Source organism: Rhamphochromis sp. 'chilingali' (genome assembly GCF_963969265.1).
Source record: "Rhamphochromis sp. 'chilingali' genome assembly, chromosome: 12".
NCBI classification, from domain to species: domain Eukaryota; kingdom Metazoa; phylum Chordata; class Actinopteri; order Cichliformes; family Cichlidae; genus Rhamphochromis; species Rhamphochromis sp. 'chilingali'.
In genome coordinates, this window is record NC_137939.1 from 28,965,533 (window position 1) to 28,978,837 (window position 13,305).

The following is a 13,305-nucleotide window of genomic DNA, read 5'->3' on the forward strand; positions in this document are numbered from 1 at the left end:
CACACATCACTGTACAAAATCACGCAGATTTTAAGTTTTGTGATTACGTGGTTACGTAATACGTTTTTACATTGCATAAGCCAATAAGTGACAAGTTGGTGAATACAACGTTTGTCATTGGCTGGTTCAAAACAGTGGCAAATTTAAACGCTTCCGTTGAGCGCTGCGCGGCTTGTTTGTTTTCCCTTTTAGTCGCAGTGAGCAAAGACGGTGAGTTTTTGCAGTCATTTACATTATTTATTGCTGCCTTATTTTCAGATGTAGTTTTTTAGCTCACTAAAAATATATAGTGTTGCATATTGTTATGTGTATAATGGAGTGAGTTTATAGTTGGGTTTATGTTAATAGTACCTTCTCGTGAAGACGTATGTAACGCTAGCTCGGCAGTTGTTTCCTTATCAGCAATGTTACCGTTTATATTCTGTTTCTATGAAGAAAAAGCGACTCGGAACCGCAATTGCAAAGCTAACGTGACATTACTGTGGGATAAATTCTCGTAGGAGACGAGAAGTAAATGCTTTTGACCTTTTCCAGCCAGTTTGGTCTGTTGTCTTGGCTAACACGGCCAATAGTCTCCCATGAAGCCATAGCGATAGAATGCAACCTAGCCGTGGTTTATGTGGGTGCAAGTCACCTCAGTTTGGTTGTTGCAAATAAAACTGTTTTTTGGCTGAAAGATTGATAATTTGAAGTTTGCAATCTTCGTAGTTCCCTGTTTAGTGAGTTGTCGAAGAAATAACCTGAAAACATGGCCGAGAACGAGTCCGGGGATACTTCGGAGCGCTACGAGTTTGATGCCCCGTCCCACGTCGTTGACTTCAAAGAACTAGTGAATGCTGAAACCGACGACAAGTGGTTTGGTAAGTGTCCTCTGCACATCTTTATCCAACAATATGCATTTTAAAGGATACCCTGCTGGGCATACAGCAAGTGGGTGTTGTTATGGAGGGCTACAAAAGCGGATCTAACAGGCAGCGATCACTTTTTGAAGAAGGCTTTTTGGTGACTTGTTTCACAAAAACTTGCGTACGTCATTCCTACCATTTTCCAGTATCCTTTATCTTAGGATGTTGGCTAACAGTTTTAACCAAAGTGTCCACTCGCAGGTCATATTGTCATCTCCAAGTGTTTTGAATGTAGAGAGAGAGTTTAAGCTGAGGAGGTAGAGCAGGTCATCTTTAGTTAGAAAGTTGGTGCTCTGATGCTGGGCTGTTCCAGTCTGTTTGCCTAATATCCTTGGGCAAGATGCAAACCCCGGGTTGCTCTCTGATGCATCCATTGGGGTACTAATGTTTGATATTTGTTGCTTGTGTGAATGGTTGAATGAGGCGGTTTTATAGAATGCTCAGAGCAGAAAAGCGCTGTATATTAACCAGTCAGTTCCTCATTTTACCATTTTACTATTTAATTTCATATTTACAAGAGCTTCAGTGTCCCTGCATATTTATTTTAAGAGTGTTGTATTATATATATATAAAAAAAGATCTGTTTTGTAGCCTGTGTGTATCTTTTACATTGAAAATGAGTTTTATTGAAATTTAGTCCAGTTTTTTAAAATTCAGATTTGTCATGTTGGGTATTTGGTGACTGTGGCGTTCATTTACCTGTGGGATTCCCAAGTACTTTTAACTTTCCTTGATATCTGCAATGTTGCCTTCTGGTAGTGCAACCCACTCGATTCTGACTACCCCCCCTCTCTTTATTACCGTCCAATGACACATCTGCAATCTGGATTATATAGCTGTGTCACTACTGTAGATCCTTGTTGTATAGATCAGTGAATCAATGCCACGTTCACTCCTTGAATACAGCTTCGTGTCCTCCATGAAGCGAAGGTGGCTCCATTCTGTAGTCTGTATCCCTAGCGAGTCTTGTTAATGGTCGGGCTGAGGGGGTTCAGGCCTGTGAAGAACAGCAGTGGGGACAGAGCATCTCATTGGTAAATCCCACAGTTGATGGTAATTTGTGCTACAGGCTTGAAGTTGGCCTCTAGGTGCTGTTTGCCACATCCCCATTGAATTCCCGATGATGTATATAAACACACACCAGTGATTGTTCTTGGAATGGCAATGCATTGTGGTTTGTTGCCTCATAATGGTTGCAAAACCAAAACAAAGACATCAACAGGGCCCTATTCCAGGAAGCATGTTCAACAAACTGTCACAACTAACTGTGAGATTGGTAACTCTGGCATTCTTCTGCAGAGTAGGGTCTCCATTGTAATCCAGAGGACTAGGGAATATTACCACGTGTTAGTCCTGACTGCGGTGTTTTTTAATTGTTTTCTAAAAACATTTTTTGTGCATTTATGCCTCTATTGGATAGATGAGCAAGAAAGTAGAGAGTAGGGGTGAAGACATGCAGCAAAGGGCTGCAGCTCAAGCATGCGTCGCTGCACTCTGGCCATGTGGCCAATGGTTTGCCGGTCTCTCACTGAGCTAACCAGCACGTCCTGACTGTGATATTTAAAATATGAGGGAGGAAGAGTCGTTTTTAGCTTGGGTCAGATCAGCAGCACTCGAGGTCAACAAACTACTATAGTGTCTTTTTGTTTAATGGAGTTTGATCCTCTATTTCACGGCTATTCAACTAAAAAGTTATTTGGGCTAGATTATTATTATTATTTATTTTTTTGTAGAGATATTTTTGCAGCCAGTAGCAGCAGATCATGATAAATTTCAAACCAACACAAATGTATTGGAAAAACAAGTAATGTTTATTCACTTTGTTCCTTTTAAATCTGGTGACCGCTCACAAATGCACACCTAAAGGTCCATAAAAAAAACATTAAATGAGCTATAACTGAATAGCGTCTGCAGTAGTAGCAATACTTTTTCTTCACATTTGAATTTATAAAAAAAAACAACAGACGTTTTGATAATTCCCTTTCAAAATAAAATAAATATTTTGGTGACTCAGACACATCTTAAAGAGCATTTAACAGAATTTAAAAAAAGAACAATCAATCCTATCAAATGCACAAACCATAGCAGTAACACATATGAATACAACATTTACTGCTGCACACTGAGGGAATACAGGTTTGTTTTAAATCAACACCTGTAATTAGGCATGGCTTGTTAGACATCCCACATTATGTTGATATGTAGGCTACAGTTACCTCTTACATTATTAATGGGAGACGTGACTTTTTTCTGAACAAGAGCGGCAACTTTTGGCTCGTAAGATGTCAGTGTAATCCAAAGGCAGTGGTGAAGTGTCAGTCAGTGAACAACGAGAGCTGCTTTTTATTGAGTTCATGTGTGAAAAGCTTGATTCACATGTGTACGTTGACCCAAACAGAGGATGAGGATGACGACTGCTACTTTCTTAACATTGGGGAACTGGTGCCATGATAGCTTAATGTTTACAACATCACGCTGCATTGTGGGTTGAATGTTGCTAGCCTACTAGGAGTGTTGCATTCACAGTCTACACTATGCTGTAAGAAAAAAAAAAAATTCTGCCAGGACCACAGGCAGGGACACTCAGAGGTTGCTTCTGGGCTGCATGTAGCCTGTTTGCCACCATTTGAATAGGCTTGCTCTATTTGATCGTCAGTCCTGAGGATTTGACTGAGCGTTCCATTTAAAGTCAGACTTTATTAGGTTAATGTTTTCTTTTTCTCCTAAACTGGAATGGCCCCTCAGGTGGGATTTCTAACTAAAAAAGTGGGGTTTTACAATCGAATCTGTAGTGTACTAGTGACCAGAATTGAAAAGTTTTGACCATCGAATCTCTCGTGGGCAGAAATGCACGCTGTGGGAGAAAGTGATCATCTTATCACACCTTCGAGACCGGACCAGCTGCATCTGACAAGTGATGAGCCTGAGCATGTGATGTTGTCTCAAACAAACACTGACGGTGACTCTGGTTAGTCAACACCCCCGTGCATCTTTAGTCATTATTTTCTGTCCTTGTAACTTGGTTAATGTGTGACTATCTGTAATGGTTTTTATGTTCCAGGTCCCAGCATATCGGCATCTCCACCTGCAAACATTGTGACGTCCTGGGGTGCTGAACGTCGCACACAGAACGATGTCCGTTCAAAGCAAAGGCCTGTTATTAAAGTCCCTGCACAGCCACGCAGGTACAGTTGATGTAGTTGTTACTTTTGTGTAACCATGTGAAACTTTCACACAAAAGGTTTCTTTCCCACATGATGCACTCAGTAGAAGACTTGTTGGGTTTTGCCAAAGGGGCTGTACACGAGACGGCACTCATGAAATTCTGGCATCCAGTCATTCATTGACAGTTTCCTGTTGTATATCATTTGTATTAGATAGGTTCTACACAAACCCTACATGATAAATATGGACAGATAATTTATTGATCCCACAAAGAAAAGTGTTTTGTTACAGCAGAACGATAAAAAGTAAAAATAGTCGTCACAATAAAAGTGCCACTGGTGCCGAGTGCAGGAAGGAAAGAAGGTGAAAATGAAGCTGGTTCAAAACAGTAAAAGTAAGACTGACATTGTGGAAGAGACAAGTGTAAATACATTAATAAATACTTAATAAATGTGTGGCATTGCATGTATGTATTGGCAACTCCTCTAAGTGGGTGTGCAGTACTCTTTGTACCATGCAGAGTCCAAACCTTAAACACTGCAGCTTCGCTGTCTGATCCAGCCCCTGCGTAAAAACACGATGGTTATAGAACAGCATCTGTGTGTAATCGGTTCAAGTTTGAGAACTGCTTCTGTTCTAATTTATTTTAGAGTTTCAAAGCGTAAAGACATGACCAGCGGTCCAGCTGCACCACCATCAAAGAAATGCAAAGAGTGAGTATTAGAAGTATCCTGTCATCATTCTAAACCTGAAAAAGCTGAGAGTCCAGCACATGCACACTTTCTACCAGTTAGAAAGCTAAGAAACCATCTCTTCACCTTCAGCTTTTTTCTTAGAGTTTTCAGTTACAGCAGTTTAATGTAGATGTCCTGTTGCCCAAAAATCCAGGAGTGAGCAGCTGCTTTCTGGGTTTGGTCCCCGCAGGAGTGAGCGGCTAAATTCAAAGAGAGAACATCAGACCCACGCAGCAGCTTCCACCTCCACACTCACAGAGTAAGACTGTGCCTTACACCTTTATCTATCCTTGAATGTACAATGAGAAAGAACTTGAAATTAATGTTAAAATGCTCTCGGCTGGAAATGTTCAGCATTTGTGTAGAATGATAAAGTAAAACTGGCTCATATGTATTTACTTCATGGTAGAGCGAGCGGTTTTAAGACGGCTAAAAATAAACGGCAGGTTCCAAGTTTGTAAGCAGGACGGAGGGTGAGCTGATACTGGTAACAGAAGGAAGGCTGGAGAGTATAAAACTAGAGAAAAGGATGAAAATCAGATATTTGTTAGTCTTAAAGTGGTTATAAACAGAGAATCTGGACTTGTGAGAAGTGTGTTCAGTTTTCAGTCACATGACCCGACTCACTACCCTCGTGGGTAAAACATTATTCATGACTGTAAATATTAGACGGACTGCTTGGATCATCTGTCCATGGAGGGAAACTTTTTCGGGGGCCTGTGATCATACTGTGCAGCTTTATTTGAATCCCTGAAAGTAGTGATGTCTCTGTGAGAGTCTCACCAGTTTGGTCACCACCATGTAGCTTGTAGAGCACCCCTCACCTTACACTGCTGCCAGGATTAAAGCTTTGAAAGCAGGGACAGATACATGCATTTTGGATCTGGCTGGGTAAATAATGGCGCCGTGTCGGAGGGGAACAACAAATTGTTCATTGTTAAAGCAAAGGTAAGCGCTACATAATGGCTAAAAGACCCACCATACATTAATCTTGTGTTTTGTTACAGTGTATGGCCAGAAAATTTGCATTTGTCACATTAGTGTCGTGTCATAAGTATTTTTCCATTGTCAGGTAAATCATTCCCACAGTGTAAATGAGCTGCTACTGACAGCCTGAGTTATTGTGGAGAAACGGGGATTTGTGTGATTTGGCGTGTGGAGTGGGGTTAGAGAGTTGGTTGGTCTCCAGCTGTTTGAACTCTCCAGCCCGGTCGTTTTGCTTACTGCTGCAGTATCAGTCACTCCTGTGTGCGGCTGTTGTTGAGGCACAGGTAACCGCTGCAGAGTTCTCCTCCTCATGGACAGGTATCAGGCGATACAGCCACATCAGGCCTCACAAAAACAGGTGTTTATATAGTTCTTCCTGCCTTTGGTTGGTTCTTAGCAATCTGTGACATTCAGGAGTCGCCTCATTGTTTTGGAAAAAAAAAAAAACAACAACAAAAAACAGATGACTACACTAAATGTCACAAACCCCTCACATCAGAAAGCTCGCCCTGTGTCGCTCTGCATCCGTCTGCTGCTGCCAAGTCACTTCTAAAACATTCCCTCTTCCCAAACAGCCAAATGCCACAGACATTTATTTTGTGTCAGAGTAGAGATTTTATGTATACCTTATTTGATTTTGACCTTTGACTGTTCTTTGACTGACATTTGTAAAATGGAAACCAATGAGCAGTTCATTTTAAACCCTTTTTTCTCTTTTGATTATTGCTCATAAGTAAAAATAATTTCTTGTCTGATTATGTGATTAATTGACAGGATAGGATGCTTAATAATTACGATGATCAATGGTTGCAGTGCATGAAGTGCTTGAATTTCTCTTGTTCAGGTTTGTTCTGAGTACTGGGCTGACCTCCAGTACTCACATTGTAGGAATCCTTCTTTAAGACAGTACCCCACCCAAACATGTGGGAAGGTGGATGATGGTAGCAGGTGTAGTGTCTGGGATTTGGTGTAAATGAGTCCTTGAGCTTGAGCCAGTCGCCTTTTTTTTTTTTTTTTTTAAGTAGTAGGGTCATGAAGAGAATGTTGACATGTTGAGCCTCTAAATGAGAGACGGGGGTACAGATGTACCTTTTACTAAAGATTAAAGTCTACAAAAATCTGTGACCCGCAGGCCGAGCACCTCTGAGGAGCTGGAGCTGGAGCGCATCAGGAACCTTCAGAAGGAAGTTGCTCTTCACCGGAAGAAGAATGAGGCCAGCTACAAGGCTGCTCTAGCTGGGAGTGAGTACATGTTTCAGACTGTGGTGCTACAGCCAGTAGTAACACTCTAACTCTAGAACTGCCAACGGGTACGTTTGACCCTTTGGCATTTACCGTAAACAAAACGAGCTGTGAAAAATAAAACCCCATCATTTTTTTTTTCATCAGCCTGTGTTTCCAGAAATATTCCTAAAATTTGTTTGTTTGTTTTTTTTGGTGAATTTGTTTTTTAAGAGGGGAGAAATAGTACGACCACTCATACTCTGAACTGTCAAAGATGTCATTGTGACCTATAGAGACTAAAGTAAAATGAAAGTGTTGCTAGGCATGCTGGGTGAACTGAGCAGTCAAGTGTGTGGAGAGAGCAGTCAATCAGATGGTGAAGCAGATGTGTCAGAACTGAGCTGCAGTGTGGGTGGTGCTTCAGGTCCAATCAGCAAAGACGATGTGAAGGAAACGGATGAAACTTGACTGTTTTACTTTTTATAGAAATTAAATGTTTCTTACATTTTTGTAACCTGCTCTGTGGTTAAGTTTACAATGCAGACAATGAGTTGATCGGTCTGTTTAAGTGTTTTCACACCTCTATTTCAGCACATGTACTACCACATTTTTCACTTTTCATAATGTTCTTATTCAAGTAAATTGTTTAGGTGTCAGTTTTATGTGTTGTACCCTTTGTTTATTGGTTTATTCTCATGTGCATTTTTAAAGGATCTGAGATGACCCAGAAGCGCTGTCTTTGCCATTACTGTTGTTGCAGGTCAAAATGACTCCTGTTAGCAGTTCTGATGAGTTTAGAGTTCTGGGGGTTAAAAGTGTTCACTTTACTTGTTTGGTTTAAAAAAACCAAACCAAACCACTGTCATTTCAGATCCACCACCAAAGAAGACGTTCCTGTCTACAACTGTGCCCAAAGACTTCCACTTCAGTACAGATACCCGTGTTAAGTCCTCCACTTCATGCAACACAGAGAAGGAAGTGGACTTTGTCAGTCAGCTTCGCAAACCGTCCTCCCCAGTAAGTGACACAACTTGCTTTATTGCCAGTTCATTGCAGCCCACTATAAAGTTCATCTTTGTTAACAGCAGCTAAAAGAAACTTGATGAAACATCTGCATATTTAAGCTAAGGTGAGATGGGGGGAAAAAAAACTGATTATACTTGTTTTCAGGCAAAGGCTCGGAAAGGTGCCACAGTGCCCAAACCTTTCAACCTGTCAACAGGCAACAAGAGAAAGGCGGAAGAGGCGAGCGCTTATGTGCCCATGGCCCAGCAGATCGAGCAGTTCCAGAAGCGAACCCCCACCCGCTACCATATGCACAGTCGTAGAAGTCAAGAGAGAGGTGTGGTGCATGCTGACTCTCTGTGACACTCTTCAGATAAGGGTTAAAAAAAAAACATTATTGCAGGTTTTCATTGTATCTGCATCCTGTTTCAACAGGACCCGCCACAGCAAAGGGGAACCACCTGAAGCTCACTCAGCCCCACTCCCCATACCTGATGACTCGTCAGAGGAGCCGGCCGCCTACTGTTAAGTGCTCTGCTGAGCTGGAGGCTGAGGAGGCGGAAAAACTTGCAAAGTGAGAAGCTTGGCCTTTTCTGGTTGGAGGTTCTTGTAATGTGCCGTCACTTTGTGTTGGGAAACGTGGTTTCACAACAGATTTCTGGTGTTTTGCAAAAAACGTTGTATTTAAAGTGTTCGGGTGACCTGATCCAGTGCTAACTATAAGCAAAAAGGAAAGTTTGAAGCCTAATCTTAAAAGTAGAGAGCATCTGCCTCCTGAATCCAAACTTGTGTTTGAGGGGAAGGATTTTAAATCAGAATCTGGAGCCACTAAAGAGAAGCCAGTGTGTGCTCTCTTACTTTCTAGTCCCTGTCAGTACTTTTGGTGCAGTATATTTGGCATCAACTGAAGGTTTTTCATGCAGTGTTTAGGACAGCCTGACAATAATGACTTACAATAGCATAGAAATAATAAATGCACTAAGATGTTTCAGATGAGCCATTGTAAACCTCCTCCTTTTGCTAACACATGGAAAATGTGGCATTGCAGGGTTTCTTTAAGGACTGTTATTATACAAAATACAGCTGATTATTTAGGAATCATGGATCAGTATGTGCATGGCTGCAGCTTCAACAGTTACAGAGGCCAAAATGCTGAAATGTCTTGATTGATGTGACGTGTTTTTGCCGCTACAGTTGTAGTTTGTGGCAGAAGCTACGTTTGGGTCACTTCACTGTGACAGCGTTACATTTTGATCTAGTGACCATTGACTAATGTTGGCTTTTAAACGCAGCTTTAAAATCAAGGCGCTGGAGCTGAACAGGAAGATACTGGAGAGTGCAGAGGACCTAAAAAAGCCAGCAGTGAAGGAGCCCACCGTACCCGAAGGCTTCGAGCTGGAGATTGAAAAAAGGCTCCAGGAGAGGCAGGCCACAAAGAAGCCCCAGGAGGATGACGAAAAGCCCCAGAACTTTAAAGCCAAGCCTCTGCCCAAAAAGGTTCTGGAAGGAGTTGTGGTGAGTTTAAACACTGATGAGTTTCAAAGTTGTTTTTTCATTGCAGAAAGGCAGATTTTACTGTGTGGGAATACTGTTTTAAGAATCCTCTCATCAACAGGGACTGCCAGAAAAGAAAGTTGCAAATCCGACTGTTCCCGAGTCTCCTGCCTTTGCCCTCAAGAAGAGAGTTCGACTAGATCGCAAGGTCGAGGAGGTAAGGACGTGTGTCTTTGCTATGGCTCTGTGCACCATCTACTGCAGCTATACCCATAAAACTGTCTTTGTCAGGTCAAGCAGCCGTCACCAGTTAAGGCCCCCCCAGTGCCTCACTTTGGCCTGCCCTTTCAGCCCCAGCTACCTGAGAACCACCGTGTGGAGGTCTGTCCTTTCTCCTTTGAGCAGAGGGAGCGTGAAAGAAAAGCCTTGAGAGAGAAAAAGTTGGAGGAAAAGCGAAACGAAGAGGTAGTCTGACTTTCAGTCTGTCGTCGAGAGTTTCACAGTACAGAGTTACTGAGTGACTCTGTCGCCTGAATATTTTCCAGATACCACAGTTTAAGGCCCAGCCGCTGCCTGACTTTGACAGTGTGGTCCTGCCAGAGAAGAAGAAGCTGGAGCCTACCAAGCCTGAGCCTTTTAGGCTGCTTCTGGATGAACGGGGAACTGTGAAGAACAGTCGCTGGGAGCAGATGGTATGATGGGATTTTTCACTTTATTTTCATTTTTTTATTTGAATAACACTCACAACATCTGTACCTCACAGGTGAAAGAAGAACAGAAACATCAAGAGGAAGCAGCAGTATTTAAAGCTCGGCCCAACACCGTCATTCACAAGGAGCCTTTCAGGCCCAAGAAAGAGGCCCGGCCTGCAGTGGGTAAGGACGCTCAGTTTAGACTAAAACAGATCCTTTGTGTTTATTATCATTGCTGTGATGCATGATGGGAGGTTGCAGCTGTATAGAGATTGTCTGTTGTGCTGTTGTCACATCTCCTTTCCTCAGCTGAATGCCACATTTGCCAAAATGTTCAAATGACAGTCTGACAAACTATAAAGCAGTTTATGCTTTATAATTTCTCTCTCTGAGGAATGTCAATGACAAATATGAGCGTTATATTGCTCTTAGCAAATCAGATTACCTGGAGACTCCACCTAGGCACAGAGGTGTTTGCTTCAGCTGACATGTAGAACGCTGCGATACAGCTGCAGCCACATGTCTGCGCTTTGTTGTTGCTGCGAGTATTCAGTGCAATTATCAGAAAAGCAGTTTTGAGTTTGATTATCAAACACTGGAGCCACATTTACTGGCTCTTGATAAATATCTCACTATTGTCTGATTGATCTGAGAATGACTAATGGATGATAAAAGTAATGGGCAGGTGCAGCGCTGGTGTTGAATACTGTCTGAAAATTGCATGTGTCTTGAAGAGTGCTTCAGCTTTGCTGAGGCTGAACCACTCTTCAAGGTTGTGTCACTCACTGTGTCCTCTGTCTTCACTGTCATCTGTCACTGCACTCTGAAGGCAATAATTCTTCCATAGTTGTAGAGGCCTTTGAACTGGCAACAGAGCGGCGTGCCCGAGAGTGGCAGGAGTACGAGCGAGTGACCAGTGAGAAGGAGGTTCTGCGGGCGCACATGGAGGCAGAGCAGAGACGAGAAGAAGAGCAGAGACAGAAGGAGGAGGTTGCCCGGCTGCGACAAGAGCAGGTAACTGCAGAAAGTATCAGCAGCGCCTGGTGCTGGTGTGTGTAGATCTAGAGCTACAGATGGATAGAAAAATGCACGTTTGGCAGCTCACACAGCCCCCAGTTTTGAACAAAGACTGTTAACACAACAGCAGCAGTGATGATGATGACGCTGGCACAGTTTAAGGTGCAGCTACAGTCTGTTTATACACTGCAAAGAGGCGGAGCTGCTACTGAGACGCTGAGCTCAGGTTAAGTGAAAGAAAACGACCGTCCAAAACAGCAGCGCTGCTCCTGTGGTCACCATTAAAACCTTTACTGGGAAACTATCAGAGGAAGTCTTTGGTAACATTTGCACATTCCAGTGTTCTTCAGCTAACCCTCTGACTTGGACAGAGCACTGAGATATATATATATATATATATATATATATATATATATATATATATATATATATATATATATATATATATATATATATATATATATATATATATATATATATAAATAACACCCAGCACGCCCCTGCGGGCGGTTTATCCTTCAAGCTCGGGTCCTCTACCAGAGGCCTGGGAGCTTGAGGGTCCTGCGCAGTATCTTAGCTGTTCCCAGGACTGCGCTCTTCTGGACAGAGATCTCCGATGTTGTTCCTGGGATCTGCTGGAGCCACTCGCCTAGCTTGGGAGTCACCGCACCTAGTGCTCCGATTACCACGGGGACCACCGTTACCTTCACCCTCCACATCCTCTCGAGCTCTTCTCTGAGCCCTTGGTATTTCTCCAGCTTCTCGTGTTCCTTCTTCCTGATATTGCTGTCATTCGGAACCGCTACATCGATCACTACGGCCATCTTCTTCTGTTTGTCTACCACCACTATGTCCGGTTGGTTAGCCACCACCATTTTGTCCGTCTGTATCTGGAAGTCCCACAGGATCTTAGCTCGGTCATTCTCCACCACCCTTGGGGGCATCTCCCATTTTGACCTCGGGACTTCCAGGTTATACTCGGCACAGATGTTCCTGTACACTATGCCGGCCACTTGGTTATGGCGTTCCATGTATGCCTTGCCTGCTAGCATCTTGCACCCTGCTGTTATGTGCTGGATTGTCTCTGGGGCATCTTTACACAGCCTGCACCTGGGGTCTTGCCTGGTGTGATAGACCCCAGCCTCTATGGATCTTGTGCTCAGAGCTTGTTCTTGTGCTGCCATGATTAGTGCCTCTGTGCTGTCTTTCAGTCCAGCTTTGTCCAGCCACTGGTAGGATTTCTGGATATCAGCCACCTCCTCTATCTGCCGGTGGTACATACCGTGCAGGGGCCTGTCCTTCCATCATGGTTCCTCGTCTCCCTCCTCTTTCTTGGGTTTCTGCTGCCTGAGGTATTCACTGAGCACTCGGTCAGTTGGGGCCATCTTCCTAATGTATTCTTGGATGTTCGTTGTCTCATCCTGGACTGTGGTGCTGACACTCACCAGTCCCCGGCCCCCTTCCTTCCGCTTAGCGTACAGCCTCAGGGTGCTGGATTTGGGGTGAAACCCTCCATGCATGGTAAGGAGCTTTCTTGTCTTGATGTCAGTGGCTTCTATCTCCTCCTTTGGCCAGCCTATTACCCCAGCAGGGTACCTGATCACGGGCAGGGCGTACGTGTTGATGGCCCGGATCTTGTTCTTACCATTCAGCTGACTCCTCAGGACTTGCCTGACCCTCTGCAGGTACTTGGTGGTTGCAGCTTTTCTAGCGGCCTCTTCATGGTTCCCATTCGCCTGTGGGATCCCCAAGTACTTGTAACTGTCCTCTATGTCTGCAATGTTGCCTTCTGGTAGTTCAATCCCCTCAGTTCTGACTACCTTCCCTCTCTTTGTTACCATCCGACTACACTTCTCCAGTCCGAACGACATTCCAATGTCATTGCTGTATAGCCTGGTAGTGTGGATCAGTGAATCGATGTCTCGTTCACTCTTGGCATACAGCTTGATGTCAGCCACCTCCTGTACATGGATGACAACTGCTCCGTTCTGTAGTCGGTATCCGTAGCCAGTCTTGTTAATGATCTCACTGAGGGGGGTTCAGGCCTATGCAGAACAGCAGTGGGGACAGAGCATCTCCTTG

At 43.5% G+C, this 13,305-nt stretch overlaps 2 protein-coding genes across 8 annotated transcripts in view; one reads left to right on the plus strand and one right to left on the minus strand.

The window, feature by feature from the left end:
• LOC308406649 (mitochondrial carrier homolog 1-like) overlaps positions 1-13,305 on the minus strand; it is a 241,718-nt gene that overhangs the window by 226,581 nt on the left and 1,832 nt on the right. For 5 of the 6 annotated variants that reach the window (XR_013973574.1, XM_080897770.1, XM_080897772.1 and 2 more), the window contains exon 2: positions 11,928-12,131. Coding sequence is in view for 5 of the 6 variants with exons in the window: in XM_080897770.1 (XP_080753896.1) it covers positions 11,928-12,131 (204 nt within the window). In the remaining variant the exon portion in view is untranslated. Of the gene's footprint in view, positions 1-11,927; positions 12,452-13,305 lie in introns of those variants that run through there. The other variant, XM_080897771.1, reaches the window with a different exon arrangement.
• tpx2 (TPX2 microtubule nucleation factor) overlaps positions 125-13,305 on the plus strand; it is a 16,238-nt gene continuing 3,057 nt past the window's right edge. Inside the window, exons 1-16 of one of the 2 annotated variants that reach the window (XM_080897763.1) lie at positions 125-210; positions 709-860; positions 3,751-3,873; positions 3,967-4,090; positions 4,721-4,783; positions 4,959-5,063; positions 6,924-7,033; positions 7,887-8,032; positions 8,186-8,357; positions 8,456-8,594; positions 9,313-9,535; positions 9,636-9,731; positions 9,806-9,979; positions 10,060-10,206; positions 10,278-10,389; positions 11,036-11,220. In XM_080897763.1, the coding sequence (XP_080753889.1) occupies positions 749-860; positions 3,751-3,873; positions 3,967-4,090; positions 4,721-4,783; positions 4,959-5,063; positions 6,924-7,033; positions 7,887-8,032; positions 8,186-8,357; positions 8,456-8,594; positions 9,313-9,535; positions 9,636-9,731; positions 9,806-9,979; positions 10,060-10,206; positions 10,278-10,389; positions 11,036-11,220 (2,031 nt within the window). In that variant the 5' untranslated portion in view covers positions 125-210; positions 709-748. The remainder of the gene's footprint in view (positions 211-708; positions 861-3,750; positions 3,874-3,966; positions 4,091-4,720; positions 4,784-4,958; positions 5,064-6,923; positions 7,034-7,886; positions 8,033-8,185; positions 8,358-8,455; positions 8,595-9,312; positions 9,536-9,635; positions 9,732-9,805; positions 9,980-10,059; positions 10,207-10,277; positions 10,390-11,035; positions 11,221-13,305) is intronic. The other variant, XM_080897764.1, reaches the window with a different exon arrangement.